Genomic DNA, 17,351 nt, shown 5'->3' with positions numbered 1-17,351 from the left:
TCACACTGGGACGGGACGTCATTATTCCCTGTCCCGTCCTTCCTGCGATTACGCAGGACTTCCAGATGATGTCACACTTATCCAGACATTATCATGTCTGGAAAGTGCGAGTGACAGTAAAAACACGAAAGCCTTTAGATGACGTTGTGCTGATCCTGTCATTGTCCCATCATTGAAGTGGCATTGCCCAGCAGTTTGCATTAATGGGAGTTCACATCAATGCAATGCCACTTCAATGACAGGATCAGCGCTACACTATGAAAGGCTTTTGTGCGATCGTTGTCATGGATGGGATAAGGACAGTGGAGCAATCCTGTCCCTATACCATCTGTGTATGATAATCTCCATAGTCCATTTCTCCCACAATAACACAGGCTGATTGGGAAAAGGGACACTACTTTTGAAAAAGGAGATAACTAGATACATGAATAGTGCAAGCAATGCAAACTAAAGCTTTTTGTTTCCAAAAGTCAGTGCAGGATTTCTTTAAAAATGCAAGTTTTGCTCTTTTACTGCCCTGGCAAAGTTCAGTTTGGTGTTATTTAGACCTAAACCTAAAATGGAAATGGTTGGCCAAGATCCTACCTTGTGTGGCATATCATAAAGGTCTACCATGGCAGAATGTTAGGGTCAGGAACCAGGCCAAGCTCAATTGTTTAACTGTTGTGTTGGTCATATGTGTGTTAATATGGGATGATGCATTATGCTATTAGTGATGCCGGGAAAAGAAAAAATAGTTTATCAGTAATGGCTTGGGATGATGAGCAGATGTGTAGGGAGGACACACATACTGCAAATACCAAGGTGATTCTTGTGGGAAGCTGTAATTTGGTATGGGGAAAAGGAGAATGAACAAGACCTGGGAAAACAGTATGTTTTGAGTTGCTGACAAATGAAATGAAGATTTTTGCAATGGGTAAATTGTTTGAACTCTAAGTATATTATGTAAGTGAAAAAAACTTATTCAGCCCTGATAACAACTATGTACTGTGGTCTACTCTGCTTACTGAATAAAGATTTCCTGAATCAGCTGAAAGCTTGTGTTCTTGGACTGGAGTTAGCCTGTAGATTATACAGAAGTACAATACATCCTCTCTGCTCCCCTCACAGAGGACTCATCCTTCTCCTGAGTCCCCCTCCCCCTCCATTTAGTGGCTGATGGAGAGTGGGAGAGGCTGAGAAGCATCTGGCTATGAGACTATAGCCAGATATACAATGACAGCATCATCTTCAAGGACCACTAGACAACCCCTAGAGGCCAGCTTGAAAAAGATAGGTTTTCAGGAGGTTTTGGTCACTGGATAAGGGAGGTAGAGAATGCCAACTTTTCCAATGATCAAAACAAGAACAACACCTCCGCACAAACACACACAAAAGAAAACCACATACAACCAAACAACCAAGCTAGAGGCATAAATACACCATACTTAGATCGGCATATGTCACTAACAGGGTTGTCAGCCAATATGTTCAGAGATAGTGGTCTGACTTGGATATAAATGTAAACCTTACTTTGGCATTACAAGAAATCTCCTCATTATCTTCTCTAATGTAGCCATAGAGAGTTCGGAAGTACAGTCGTCCCAATCCCATCATGAAAATGGAAAATTGCTGATATTCAAGCCCCATTGGCCTGAATGTTGGTGTGCCCCTGTGGGCACGTGCCCCATTTTGTCTCCCTCTGTTTGTCACCCGTGAATGGGCAAGGGATGTGGATTCCAAGTGCAAAAATGGAGGTGCAACTGTATTTGCTTCTGTTGTAAGTACAGGTTGCTGTGCATTTAAATCTGTACAAACTGGAGTGAATTGTAACCTTGATTAGTGGAAACTAGCTAACTTCAAATCAATAACCAACTTCAAATTACAGTTTCTGAAACTAATTTGTTTCAATTAAATTACAGTTAAGATTACCCATAACTACAGTTAAATCAAAAGGGAAAGCAAAGACATTTAGTCTCCACTCACAGTTGTCCTTTAGCAAGTGAGGAGAAGTAATTTGGCCCAGAGTTTATGATGGTAAACCATGATTTATAGTTATGTCTGAACACACCTGGTATATCTCTTTGGCAAATGCTGGGTCTGAACACTGGGGGAAGGGTATCTCCATCATGTGCTCCTTATGAATTTCCTAAGAGGTGCCTTTACCAGGTTGGGGAAAACATGCTGGCCATAGTGTGATGCAAAAGACCACTGCAAGGAAAATAACGATTTGATTCCAAAAAGCTTCATGTCCAACACAAGACTCAGCATACTATCAGCTAAATGGCACAGTGATGAGTACTGCATTGCAAAGGGACAAAATTATTAAGAAAAGATAAATGTGGTGAGAGCTTTGAAAGAACTGCACTGAATTCTTTTGCAGCATATAGTGCAATGTAACTGTCAGCCTGTACAGAAGTCCATGAGATGAGGAAGAAGTAAAATTAGAGTAGATGTTAATTTAGTGTCAGTCAAAAACAACAAACTGTTGCAGACCATTGCATTAGTATTATCTGATGGCCAACACAAAAGTTGATAGTGACGTTGGTAGTGAAGAGGTTTCTTCTGCCTGACAAGTTAGAAAACTAAGAAAGGGTCTCATTACACCTTAAGCATCTCCAGATATTGACGGACAATGAATGGGTGGGACTGGTGAGAGTCTGAGCTCAACAGCTTCTGGAAGATCACAGGTTCTGCACCCAACCTTTAAAGACACTAAATATCAGGAAGAATGTCCAGCTTAATCCTAGACCACTTAATGGGAAAAATTCAACAGCAAAACACAGCAAAAGAGCTCCATTTTCTCAGCCTTCAAGCTCCATCCTGGCAGTCACTAAAGCCAGCTTTAAAGGGGCTTTCTGATCTTTTCCAGTTCAACATACCAATGGTTGTCAGTGTAGCAACATCTGACTTCTGACTGGGTTTACAGAAAACTAATGGCCTCTTGGCTGCAATGACTGGTTGACCCTGAAGTCTTTGGGAAATGGCTTGTTGAATATAAAGCACAGTATTGACTTTTCAGAACCAAGGTATGCAGCCTGAAGGCAGTGTAGCTTTACCCCATGCCATTAGCCTTTAGAGCAGACATTAATAAAATCCTAACTAGAAACACGCTGTGCTGGATACATCACTGCTTTAGAGCACCTTCCAGAGCTCTAGATTCTTATTACGTTTACCTTTCCTACAAGTTAGTCTGTGCTACAGCTGGACAGATAATCCAGTGCTCCAGCAACATTAAGGGATATCAATAAATGAAATAATACACACACACAGACATACATAACCTGCTCCAGGTTATCACAAAGAAAAAAGGTTCTGCCTCTTAACAGGCAAACAAAAATGAAGTTTTGGGCAAGCCTAAAGGAAATTACTTCCTAACACCTTGTTCACAAGAATCCAGCATGAGGCTTACTGAGGTGGAAAGAAATGCACCAACAAAAACCCCCAATGGAAAGGTACTAGTCAGGTTTACTGCATTTAGAAAGAGCAGAAGGAGAAATGAGAGAAATACTGGTAGTGATGGCAGAGAAGGTGCTGCTGTGTCATCAGTAGTATGCCCCCAAGAGAATAGATGCCTTCTGCAGCAGCTCTTTGTGGTTCGTATACAAGGGGACTCTTTTATCCACAACCTGCCATCGGGCAGTCACCTCAAGATCACAGCCCTGGAGAAACTGGAAAAACAAGTATGAAGAATTGTTACAGTCAGTTACAATTCAGCATCTGTTAAGCCAGGAGGTAGCAGTCATGGCTCAAGCAATACAGAGAACTTGTGAAAGTTACATTTTGGGACCACAATGCCCAGAATCTCCCCAGCAGTTTGGCCAGTGGCCATGTTCTTTCCAGGCTCTGGCATATTTTCTCTGAACCTCTAGCACACCTACTACTGAGAATGTAAAGATCCCTGCTAAGAACAACCAGAACACATACTGTTGAGTCTGTTCTATTTCTCTCTGCTTAAGAGTCATATAAAACATAGTGCTCTGTGTAACACTATATGTATGGTATGGTACTGATGGTGTTTCTGTATTGGATAATCTCAAGAACTGTTGGCGGGGTACAGACCGCCGCTTTGCGGCGGTCTGCCGCCGCCGCCAGAAGGTCCGCGGGGGAGCCGGAGCCTTCAGACGGCCCGACTCCCGCGCGGACCGAAAAAAGAAGCTCCAAAATGGAGCTTCTTTTTGCGTCGCGTTTGCGACGTAGCGAGGCGCCAGGGGCGCGCTCGCTATGTCAGCAGCGGCGCGACGCGTCTGGACGCTGTGCGTCCGATACGTAAAGATGGCGGCGCCCATGTAGAAGGGGCGCCGCCATCTTGTACGGACGGAGTCCGTACTAGGCCATGGGGCGTCTAAAAGAGACGCCCCTTTTTTAAAATGGGACGTCCGGAGGACGTCCCAAATGGCAATGTAGAAAGCCCCATAAAAACCTATTGTAATTACTAATATGTAGTAAATCTCTTGTATACATATATAGTGCACCCTTCCCATCTGCAGGGGTTTGTTTCAGCTTCTCCCCCATGAATGAGAAAAAACGTACAAGGGCAAGGCCCATTATACTCAATGGGTGCCAACATGTATATGGCTATATTGGTGCTGCTGCATGCATGTGCTGCTGCATGCACATGCTGCTTTTGCCAATAATGGGCCAGGGTGATCTACAGATGCTTGAATCCACAGATGATTATCCCAATAATATGGTGAGGCCATACTGCATACACAGAGACCACCTTCTTTGATATCCATCCATTCTTTTTTCATCACAATTTCTCTCCCCCCACTTATTTATGGTGCTTTTTCTGATGTTGTCCTCATATTGTTTCTTGAGAAAGCACCCATCCTTGTGACTAGAATCCAAGGATCTGGCCTTGCTAACTGTCACAGAGCAAGATTTCATGCCACACAATCTATAGAATGGTGCCAATGAACTCAGGCTTCCTGTACAGAGCCTCAGAATTTGTATCCAGAGGCATAATGGGAAGAATAGTTACTGTGACACATACTGAATTCATACGCTTCATCTCCACATCATTCTGGTCTTCAAAGTGCACATTGATGGCCACTGTCTCTATCCAGGCATTGTCAGTATTCCTGGGGTCATCAACATATCCTTTGTATATCTACAAGGTGGCATAAGAGGGAGGAAAGATAGGAGACAAAAAGAATTGTATTTTCAAATAGTACTGAGATCTAATTATGATTCCAAAGACCGCTTCTCTAACAGTAATTTGACAAAGGCACTTTCCTTTCACTGAAAGAGCCCAGTGGTTGGCTCTGTTCTCTCACTTCTGGAAAACAGACCTTTAAAAAGATGCCCAAGAACAGGTCTGGGGAACTCTGGCCCTTCAGATTTCCTTGAACTCCATTTGTCATCAGCCCTAAGTAGCTTGCCCAATGGTAAGTGATGTATGGTGGGAATTCAACAGTCAAGGCAACCAGGAGTTCTGAACTTCGATTCTGAACTTGTTTCATGTTTCCTTGATGCAGAAATAATCAAATCCTGGCTAAATTTGGGGTGTGAAAGAGCCAGCATAATAATAATAATAATAATAATAATAATAATAATAATAATAATAATACAACAATGTGAAAGCTTGAATGGGTAGTTGTGGCTTTAGGAATCCATTGGAATCTCATTGCTGCAGGCTGTAAATCAATACTTGAATCTTCCCCAACTTCATAGTCTCCAAATGGGTTGAATTATGATACCCATAGCCAATAGCCAGCATGGGTAATGGTTAGAGACTGTGAAAGTTCTAGTCCAAAACACGGAAGGCACCAAGCTGCTTACCCTTGAATCAGCTCAGTGAAGAAACAGAGCGGAACATTAGTGCATGCCCCAAGTCTCTCTCTCTCTCTCTCTCTCTCTCTCTCTCTCACACACACACACACACACTTCTAGTTAAAGTGACCCCAGGTGGCAGAGCTGGGGAAAAGTAAACAATGCAGGACTAGATGAACCAATTGTCAGAACCTGGTATAAGTATATAAGGGATATAAGTACTGTATATATTTGCCTCAAAATCAAGAGCATATAAGATCATCACTTCACAGCTGTGTGCTATTAAATAATTGTTGAAAATGCATTGCTCTACTAAATGAGGACTTGCACCTGCCCTTTCAAGGCTGCAAGAAGGAAGAAAGGAATGATTTCCCCCAACTGTGCTGCAGAGTTGGGGTTATGGCATTAGTAGTCCAATATTTCTGCAGGGCTCCAAATTGGCAAAGGCTTACACCACGTGGCAGGAAGATTCCAATCAGTTCCCAGAGCAACACTCATCATTTCAAGCCTTCCCCCTTGTTTCCTGCATATGCCTCTTTTTCTCCATCCTATGCTTCTGTTTCTGATTTATAGTCTTCTCCTTCTAAGGATAAACCATTGACAGGTTTTCTGTTTATAGAACATATGGAAAAGGCATGACAGAGCATAATCTGCCCAGTACATGGATCCTATGTAGCAGTCCAGTCCAGGGATTGGATAAGTGATCCTAGAAGATGTTGCTGGAATGTAACACCTGCCATAATTTACACTGGGTTCTTTCACACTACACAGATATAGCACTATGATTCAATTTCAACTACCATGGCTCCATCCTATGGAATCCTGGAGCTCCAGTTTATTTAGAATTTAGAATTTAAATTTAGAATTCTAGAATTTAGAATTTATTTAGACTTCTCAGCCAGAGAGCTTCTTTGGTGCCTCACTAAACTACAAGCACCCAGGATTCCACAGGTGTCAGCCATGGCAGCTAAAATAGATTTCCAAGGCCATAATTGTGCAATGTGACTGGTCCCTTTGGTTATGTTGGTTAGAGCTGGTAAGAGTGGTAGACCAACAATATCTAGAGGGCCACTGTTTAGAGGAGGGTTTCCCATCCAGTGTCACACTGCCAGTAGAATGGCCCAAAGACAGCAAATGAGAAGCTAGAGTTGTTTCTACAAGGGTTGTGGCTAGAGTTGTTTCTATAAGAGCCTCCTCAATCCAGATGTACCAGACTATGAATCCGATTGTCACAATGGCATGACTACTGTCGTGATGGCAGTTGTAGTCCAACACATCTTTGGGGTGCTGGTGGGGGAACAGGTGATACAAACAATGGAAAGTACTGATACTTTGTGTGTTGTCCCCCAAACCACTCTCCACTGTGTAATCATGATTGAGTCAAAGCCCATTAGGTGCCCTTTAGGTACATCATGCACCAAAGCTTTATCAGTGCATTTTCCCCATTCTCCACATGTGGAGGGGAATGGGGAGGAAAGAAAAATTCATTGCTATGTGCTCCTTCTCTGCTTTTGTTGGCCCACAGTCGATGCTCAAATACCTCAGTGCCCTGATTCAGCAATTTCTGAAACTGTGGCCAGAATTCACGTCTCAAAACCCGCTTCAGCTTCTGTGGCAGTGCTTCACCCGGCTCCAGAGATCCCTGGAACAATCAAAATAGCACTACATGGTTAGAAGCAACTACGACTTGACACATATTGTGATGACAACACTAAGCTAAGAAAGCAGGAATCTCTATAGGGAAATATTACTCTGACATACAAGGAAAGATGACATGGGCACTTGTCTTTCCTCAGTCATGGAATGTTATGGGTAGCAGGGAGGTGAGGAGAGGATGCAGATATTTTTCAACTTGTAAACTTGCTTCTTTCAATTTTTAACTGCTGCACAGTCCCTTTGGACTGTTAGTGCTAGGAGCCCTCTCACTGGAAACACTCTTCCTATCATGAACACCATTGTAGTAAGTTGTTACTGTGTGCCTTCAAGTCATTTCCGACCTATGGAAACAATAAGGCAAATATATCATGGGATTTTCTCCGTAAGATTTGTTCAGAGAGATTTGCCTTTTCCTTCCTCTGAGGTTGAGAGAGTGTGACTTGCCCAAGGTCACCCAGTGGGTTGCCATGACTGAGCGGGAGTCAAGCCCCAGTGTCTAGAGTTATAGTCCAACATTCAAACCAATACACTGCACTAGCTCTCATCTTGGTAAATATCACAGCACAATTTTGAGAACTCAAGGATATCAGAATGTCTAGCCTGAATTATGACAAACCAATGAGGCTTTTGTGGGAAACTACACTGTAAGAACTAAACACAAACTGGAGCAGAGAACAAACACACAGGATCAGTAAATAAAAAAATACACCCAACACAACATGTTTCTTATGAAAGACTTTTGTGGGCAGCCAAATCCCACAGAAATCAGTCCTAAGTGTTTTAATAGCATCTAACATTGATCACAGCAACCTTATTAAGTTGTTAGACTACACCTTCTACAAACTGATGTTGAATAGATTGCTTCATAACTACTTACTCCAGGCAAAGCCCAGTGATCCGAAAAGGGAAATTTCACCACCAAGACTTCAAGCATTTTCTTTAAGCTTTTTCGATAAATGGATCCATCCATATTCCTCCTCCAGCTACAAACAACAAAGAGAAAGATGCTACAAGGTTTAATATGTGTAAGAACTTAAGAGCCATTTATGATCACACCAAAGTATTCCAGTACCCATAAGAATCACACTAGAACTCAATGCTACTTTTTTGGACTATGATTTCCAGAATCCCTCTGCTAGCATGGCCAGTGGGTGTAGCTGTTGGGGAGAATGGGTGTATTGTCTCCCAAATAACAATTCCAAACGAATTTTTCCCTAAATCCCCAAATTGCTTTCATTCATTTGAATATCTTTTAGGCATCAAAAGAAAGAAAGAAAGAAAGGGGGGGGGGGGGGGGAAGACAGGCAAAGTTGCTAAGAGAATGTGAATACAGCAAATGTAAGAGTTCTTGATATAAATTTTTTAGTTTGGGTAATGAAGGGAAATATCACTGAATGAGGACAGAATTAATATTGGGCAGGCCAAGGCCCTCATCAGTCCATAGCTACATCCCCTGGCCATACTAGCTGGGAGAGTCTGGTGATTACAATCCAAAAAAGTTAACTTTTCCAAGATCTACACAGCACCTTCTTACTTGTGTTCTCCATTAACTGTTATTCAGAAACATCCTGCATCCAGTAGTGGAGGTGGTACATGCCCATTATGACTAATAGAAAAGAGAGTACTGAAATGCACATTGAAAGCAGAAAACAGTAAGGAGACAAGTTCCCTGTGCTATGAGATGATCAAATGTTTACTCGGTTCTTTTAAAAAGCCCAACACATTTCAGCCTTAATAAGAAAAGGCCTCCTGTTTAGCCCCTGAAGGCCAACTCAGAGCAAGTGGAGCTTGTCTTTTTACTGTTTTTTGCATTATTACTGATAACCAATGATAGCCTTATCTTGAGCAAAGTAAGGAACCCTGCGGGCATTGCCTTGATTTCCAAGATGGGATTAAAACTGGATATAATTATCATAATAACTTCACTAACAAAATAACTGAGAAGGAGAGGCTTCTAAACAGTAGGCGTGGAAACACTGTGGTGAACTTCTCTGCTTATCTGTTACAGTGGATGCTTGGTATCTGCTGGGGTTTGGTTCCAGGACCCCTGTAGATACCAAAATCTATGGATGCTCAAGTCCCATTAAATACAATGGCATAGTAAACTGCTGTCCCTTATATAAGATGATAAAATCAGATTTGCTTTTTGGAATGGATACTTTTAAAAATATATATTTTCAAGCCATGGGCGGCTGAATCTGTGGAAAAGAATCCATAGATATGGAAGAACAATTGTATTAGGTTCCAGACTTAATAACAAAAACTCTGCTTCTGGCAGGTCTTGAAGCAGGAAAGCTACGTGCAGCCCCATCTGGCCTGCATGAGTCCACTTTCAGGCCAGGAACATCCATGTTCCTTCTTCTATTCTGGTGTTGTCATGGATACAACACTTAAGATGCAATAGCTCCTACAGCCAACCACTGAGCCCTAAAAGTGCGGTGAAAAGAAGCTGGGCACTTTATCAATCCGTGAAATACAGGATGGTTCCTAACATTCAGATGAGTATAAATCTGATGAGAGAAAAATGTAGACAGCTTCTTGAAGAAAGGAAGCAGATAAATTACTCTGTAATAACATCATGAATTAAGAACAGACATCTACCTGTTCTTGAACAGAAGCTGTGTTTCCTTTCCAGCTTCTTTCATGGTTTCAGGCAGTTTACTTAGCACAGAGCTACCTTCTCAGGGTAGAAGACTACCCTTAGTAGGTGAGAAATAGTGTCCTGTGGCTCTACTCACCGCGTCACAACAGGGTGAAGTGCGTGATTAGGTCCAAAGAAACGAAGAATCCCTTGGCCCCTCAGACCTGTCCTTCCCATGGGATTCCTGTCAAGAAAAACAAAACAAAACAAAACGGCTCAAACTGGGGGACATCATAGCCCACAACCTTACCTATGGTTTCAGTATAGGCATACTCCTCATTTTAAAAGAAATCATCAGGTGCAGGAGAGAAAAATCAGAGGAAGTTATACACAAACAATTGTCATTAACAGGGCTTAATCTGACCCCACACTCATCCTGCAGAAAAATCCTGTTGCCATGGGAGAGAAAAGACTAGTACTAAATGAGATCTCCTCCAACAGAAGCGTAAAAAAATATTTTGAGTGACACAGTCTTGCATATGGAGCGAGTGGGAGATGTAATCTATCTCAGAATAACCTTTTACCCTGAGGGAGAAGGGTAATACTAGTTCAGTCTTATATACTTTAAGAAGCAGCAGATTTCTGCAGTTTCAGACACATCTTTTCTCAGCATTTTTTCACACACATTTTTTTGCCCCAAATGGGCATGGTACAGGATCAAGCTGCAACAGGGGAAAATGGGTGTTATTGCACACAAAATTGCTGCTGTGCTGCCGGCCAACCACTACCTATCCTCAAATCATGCTTATCCCACAGATTTTGATAGAACAGAAGCTTCCTTCAAAATTGGTCGGCTTGGGGATGAGTGGTGTTCGACCAGCAGCACAGCAGCAATTTAAAGTGCAATAAGATTCACTTTATCCATTCAAGCCCCATCCCATCCTGTGCCTGGATCAGGCAAAAATGGCTGTGTGATAAACTCCTAGGTGAACCTCTGGTCTATCAAGGAAATGCGGACCCTTCACTATGAATCACCAAGCTCTCTCGAGGCTCTACTCTTTTGCCCAGTCTACCCTCTCTGAGCTATTAATATTATTCACCCCACATTTGCTTTGTCTTCCAAAAGGCAAGCCTCTTTGATGGAGAAAAACCTGCACAAGTCAAGAAAGGCAAATGCCTGTGTAAAAATGTCTCCTCTTTTTCCTTGTGCACTAAAGAAAGATAAGAATCACATCTGTAACTCTGGCCATTTTACACTGTGGACGTGGCTGTGTTTTGACGAAAATCATGCAGACCTAAACAAAAATTTCCACACCTGCTCTGAAGGGATGGAACCTGGTGCATGGTGTTCATAGATTATTTCAGTGAAACTAGTGAGACAAACTGTGTAGGTGAAGAACTAAAAGCACATAGCCAAGCAGCAAACAAAGAGAAGACAAGCTCCACGCGCTCTAAGATGGTCAACTGTTTATTCAGTGTTTAAAAAGCACAAAGTGTTTCAGCCACACTAAGCCTTCCTCAGGAGCTGAAAACAAATATAAAATACATTTAAAATATAATAGAAAGACGGGACAACACTAATCAAACTATGCTACAAAAATATCCATATAGTTCTTATCAAAGTTATACATACCCGTCACAAGAGATCACTGGAGTTGTAAACACTGAGCAGACACTGTAGCATTTCTGTATATATACATATTCCAGATGACCTTGGAAAGGCATAAGCAATTATATGTCTTGAGACAGTTCACAGGGAGATACGATGGGATCTCTATAGATAGTTGCTCAGTCTATTCATGTCATTATATTACACTCAAGAACTATATGGATATTTTTGTGGCACAGTCTGATCATAGTTGTCCCATCTTTTTAAATATTATACTTTAAATGTATTTATATTTGTTTTGAGCCCCTGAGGAAGGCCTAGTGTGGCCGAAATGCATTGGGCTTTTTAAACATCGAATAAACAGTTGACCAGAGCGTGTGGAACTTGTCTCCTCTTTGTTTGTTGCTAGTGAAGCAAACTGCCCAAGTACAAAACCAGTCTTGCCTGTTACACCAGGTCATGGTAATGATAAATGCTGAAAATCAAGTACATTCTGTCTGGTGCCTTTGAATAAAGGGCAGGATGCAAATGCAGGAGTTAGAAAAACTTATTTTAATTCAACTGTATTATTTTATTAGATTATATACTCCCAAGAATTCGTACTGGTGATGCTGGCTGGAGGATTCTGGGAGCTGTCATACAAAGAAATGCCTTTTCCTAGTTTGATGAAATGTGATAATAAATAAATAAATGAAAGAATAAATAATAAGTTCCATGAACTAGGATATTTAACAGAATCAGCACTCAGAAACTTGGACACCTAATAAACTATAATAAAAGCAGCCCAAGTCAAGATCCCCAGATTCAGCAATCTTTCTTCAAATATTATAGACAGGTGGCCAATCCTATGATATTCATCAGATGGACTGTCCACACTAGTTATTACTGTCATATAGTCTTTCACCTGCATTTATAAATATGACTGAAAAAGGGATTGATGGATTTTTACAAATTTATTATGCTTATCGTCCCAAAGATCTCTTAGGCATCGCATTGGCTATGTTTGGCAGGTGATCTATGATGATAACCTGTTCCTAGCACAGAAAGTGGACACAGTCATAGTCCCATTTCATGTTACCAGATTCACTCACAGTGGCAGGCCATCTTCAACCAGATAGGTACCATGAAAGCTCTGTCTGTTGACATCTCCATCCATACTGTTGAAGTTTATTCTTGAAAGATTCTCCAGTGAGCTGAAAGAGACAGGAGGCAAGCCTTCACCTCCTTGACATCTAAAGTCACCAAAACAAACAAATAAACAAAACACAAAAAACTAAACCAAACCAAAAAAATCCCCTACAAACCCAGAGGGTGGAAGTGCAATGGAATAAATTACACAAGGATAAGTGATAGAAACAGGAAAAGAAAGATATATGTAAAGAGCAAAGCCAATGTTAGGTACACTGTGGGGTAAGGAGTTGTATGACAGGATACGTACTCTCTCAGAAATTCCGGTGTAGCGTTCTCTTGCTGCTCTGCACTGTAAAAGGGTGGATTATATATCTCAAACTCTATCTGTCAGTGGAAAAAATCGTTTCAGTTATAACCCAGAATCTCCTATAGTGAAACCCAACCATCTTTCAAGCACAAGATGTTCTTGGGATCCCCAAAGTAAAAATTCAAACAGTTTTGTCTGATCTGCAACTTTCCTTGGATTCAAATTCTGGTAAGCTCTTCTCTTTGGCAACTCTGACATGACTGCTGCTTTTCTTTTAATAGTATATTCTCCTGCTCTTCCCATTTTTTTCTATTTTAAAAAAAAATTGTTAAAAAAATTGTATTTCAATAATTGCTTCTCAACCTCTGAGGGCTTGTTAGCTGAAGGGCAACATATAAAACAGGCAAACATGATTGTGCATACACAATGTGCCATGGTTCCCTTTTAAAGTCATAGGGTCAAGGCTTCTCTTGTGAGGACAATGGAGGTCAATCTAGACACAGCAGCATATCTGTCTGCCCAACTATCTATCTACATATATCTAAATATACATTTTTAAATGGTGCCTGTTTGTATTTGATTGTTGTGACCTGCCCTGAGATAAGAAGTGGGGTATCCATTTTGAAAATGAAGGAAATAAGAATATATTTTATTTGTTCTCTTTATTTAAATCCCACTTTTCTCCCAAAACTGGGGCTTATGAATTTATGAACACACACACAAAGAGTTACAAGGAAAAACAAAGTTATAAACTTAATACACAATTAAAGAAATTGAAATATTGTGCCAGTTTGTATGCCAGTTTAACTAACATGGCGTCTACTACCGAATTCGTAAAAATGTAGATCAGTGATAAGAGGGAGAATCCTTATTGGGTATTTCTGGATCCACCTTCACCATTGTTGTTATTTGCTTACAAAATGATTCCAATTTTGTTGTTGTTATGCAAAGGGATCTTGTAGCACCTTTGAGACTGAGTGAAAGAAATTGTAGTATAAGCTTTCATGGACTTGGAGCTTTATTGCACAAGAAAACAAAGCTGAAATGGAACTGAAAAGTAGCAGCTTTCTTTTGCCTTACTGTATGATATCATAGCACTTCAGTTTTCTTCCTGTAGGAGATGGTTGGAAAACTATGTCTTTCTTCTAGCTGGAAAAATAAGTTTGACAAAAGACACACTTGTACAACCCTCCCCTGTGAGAAGTGAACTGAAGCCCTATGATGCTATGCGGTAAGGCATGCTAAAAGGCTCTGTTTCCACTTTATTTTCTTGTGTGATGGGTTCTTTGTCTACTTCTTTAGATGCATGATGTTGTTGTTGTGTGCCTTCAAGTCATTTCCATTGTATGGCAACCCTAAAGTGAACCTATCACAGGGTCTTCATGGCAAGATCTATTCAGAGGTTTGCCATTGACTTCCTCTTAGGCTGAGAGGGTGTGACTTACCCAATAACCCCTAGTACGTTTCCATGGCTCAACAGGGATTCAAACCCTGATTTCTCTGATTCCCTACTTCCACTTTGTTGAACTATCATTCTCAGTATGGGAGAGGGAATTGCTATGAAGTTTAACTGTGTCCCAGGCCATGCATAACTACAGTCATAGAACATTGCTCTTGACATTGTTCAAGGACGTAGCCGGGGGGGGGGGGGGGTTGGGGGGTCGGAACCCCCCCCTATCAGGCCCTGGGGGCGTTCAAGCTCCTTCCTCCCCCCTCCCCTCCATTAAAACCACGGCGAGGGATTAGAGGAAAGATAAAACAAAAGTTCCCCTTTTCCCTCTGCTCCGAGGCTTTAATGGAGGGGGGAGGGAGGAGGGAGGAGAAAGGAGCTTGAACGCCAGTTGCAAGCTCAGAGAGAGAGAGAGAGAGAGAGAGAGAGAGAGAGAGAGTCCCTGTGACTCCTTTCGCTTTCGTTTCGGAAGAAAGAAAAAAGGAAGGAAGGAAGCTTGTAAAAGGAAATATAAAAGAAAGAAAAGGTGACTTCTAACTTTTAGCTGTTATATCCATGTACAATATAGAATAATAATAATAATAATAATAATAATAATAATATCCCTTACCCAAAATGCTGAGGATTAGATGTATTTTGGATTTTGGAGTTTTTCAGATTTTGGTATATTTATATACAGTATGTCTAATGGGATATTATACTGGGAGATGGGATCCATGTATGTTTCATATGCATCTCATAGACATAGACTGAAGGTAATTTAATGCACAATATTTTTAAAATAATGTTGTGCTTCTGCATACTGAGCTTCAGCAAAACCCTGAGACCACTATGCCTTGTATAATTCAATAATTCAGTAATTGGTCTAAACCTTCAGGATTTCCAAGTTTCCTTGAGTTGGGGGTCAGACCAGATGCTCTCAGGGTCAGTTTGGGGTTTTGGAAGTCCAGAGAAAGGAGACTCAGACTCTACTCTGGACATTTCTCCTGAGAATGGACTCATGTTTTCAAAAACAGTCATTTCTGGATTTTTGCAACAACAAAAAAGAGGTGGGTCTGTGATGCAAAAAGGCAAGAGGCTTCCTTCCAGCCTTGTTTTTTCTCTTTTTTAAAAGACAAATAGAATAAAATACAGTTAGCTGGCCCTTTTTCAGCATGTCAATGGGGGTGCTTTGATGGAGAGTTCCTGCATGGCAGAATGGGGTTGGACTGGATCAGGGCCCTTCGTGGGGTCTCTTCTAACTCTATGATTTTATGATTAATTAATTAATATATGGAATCAATCTAAGATGATGAATCGTGGCTGTGGAGTCCTATGGCCCTGCTCCAGGCAATGCTAGACTGCAGGCCCCATCATCCAGCAGCACCACAGACTGATGGGAACTGCAGTTTAATAAGGCTGCACACTGCAGAAATAATCCAGTTCGACACTGCTTTAATGCTATGGAAAATCCTGCGATTTGTAGTATGTTGTGCCACCAGAGCTCTCTGACAAAGAAGGCTAAATGTCTCATAAAACTACAATACCCAGATATTATTATTGTTGTTGTTATTTTCTTATATCCTGCCTTTCTCCCAGTATACAGACTCAAGGTGGTGATTTTCCATAGCATTAATCTATAGTATATCTTTCTACAATGTAGATGGACACCTCCATTACATAATTTCTTGAGGATGCTTTGACTGGGAGTTCCTGCATGGCAGAATGGGGTTGGACTGGATGGCCCTTCTAGGGGTCTATGATTCCATGATTCTGTAGCACTCTGAGCCTACTGTGATTTTAATAGTTTTTAAATGTATAAAGGTATAAAGTCTTATAATGTAAGCCATGCACTGATGGACTATTGCACTATAATTTTTTATTGATTGATTTTATACCCTGCCTTTCTCCCAAAATAGGATTCTCTTAAAGGGGTTTGTTTAATATAAAAAGAAAGGAACCTATAATGGCTTGAAATTAAAAATTATGGTAGATAGGTAGGTAGGTAGGTAGGTAGGTCTTGGAATTAAAAGGGGTGTGTGTGTGTGTGTGTCTCAAAATTAAAAATCCCTCTTGGAAGTGGGAATGAAATGTGTGGATGCAGCCTGGGTTCGTAGCTCAGCTCAGATGTTGGAATACAGTGTCTCAAAGCATGAGCAGAGTGTCTCTGAGCATGAACAGAGTGGCTGCCGCTCATTGCTCGAGCAGCTGCACTTTGCTTTATCGAGCTGAATTTATCTGATGTAAACACCTTCAGAGGAAGGACTCAGTTTGCATCTGCACTGAAAAAATAATCCAGTTTGATGCCACTTTAACTGCCCTTGGCTCCATGTTGTGAAATGCTGGGATTTGTAGTTTGTTGTGGCACCTGACAGATGACTCAACTACAGTTCCCAAGATTCCATTGCACGAAGCCATAACGGAAGTTAAAGTGGTGCCATCAAGGTGTCGAGGGTAAACGCTCGACCCTCTTTTTGTGTCTTGGGGGGGGGGGGGCTCTTAGCCTCTCAAAATGGTGGCACTTAGTCTTGACCCCCCCCCCCCCTTCCCAAAATCCTGGCTACGTCCTTGCATTGTTCTTACCTTTCTTCATGGAACTAGATCTCATTTCATAAGAATTTAAGACTCCTACCTCCCATGGCACTTTCTCATCTGGCACAGGAAAGCGGACAGCACTGGAGCTGGGATACATGAGGTTCCTTGCGCTCACATGGTATAGGGTATGAAAAGATTCTGGGACGTCATCTCCAGAAGACTCCTTAATCTCAGGGGCTTTGCTGGGGACTGAATTAAAACAAAAATTCTTTTTCATGCAACACATAATCAGTCTGTGTAGTGCATCTGTTTGTCTACTTATTTCAAATTTATGCCTCTGTGCACATTC

General features: G+C 41.4%; 1 protein-coding gene across 1 annotated transcript in view; it reads right to left on the bottom strand.

Annotated features, from left to right (window-relative positions):
• The window catches only part of TRPM2 (transient receptor potential cation channel subfamily M member 2), a 55,353-nt gene that overhangs the window by 1,874 nt on the left and 36,128 nt on the right, over positions 1-17,351 (bottom strand). Inside the window, exons 27-34 of the mRNA XM_089509400.1 lie at positions 17,100-17,251; positions 13,039-13,115; positions 12,692-12,793; positions 10,149-10,235; positions 8,288-8,393; positions 7,295-7,396; positions 4,976-5,092; positions 3,491-3,650 (exon numbers count right to left, since the gene is read on the bottom strand). Coding sequence (XP_089365526.1) covers positions 3,525-3,650; positions 4,976-5,092; positions 7,295-7,396; positions 8,288-8,393; positions 10,149-10,235; positions 12,692-12,793; positions 13,039-13,115; positions 17,100-17,251 — 869 coding nt within the window. The 3' untranslated portion in view covers positions 3,491-3,524. The remainder of the gene's footprint in view (positions 1-3,490; positions 3,651-4,975; positions 5,093-7,294; positions 7,397-8,287; positions 8,394-10,148; positions 10,236-12,691; positions 12,794-13,038; positions 13,116-17,099; positions 17,252-17,351) is intronic.

This window comes from Sceloporus occidentalis, unplaced genomic scaffold, assembly GCF_023333645.1.
Source record: "Sceloporus occidentalis isolate IW3139 unplaced genomic scaffold, rSceOcc1.0.p SCAF_2, whole genome shotgun sequence".
NCBI lineage: Eukaryota > Metazoa > Chordata > Lepidosauria > Squamata > Phrynosomatidae > Sceloporus > Sceloporus occidentalis.
Note: the sequence above shows the minus strand (reverse complement) of the source record. Positions and strands in the feature narration are given on the sequence as shown.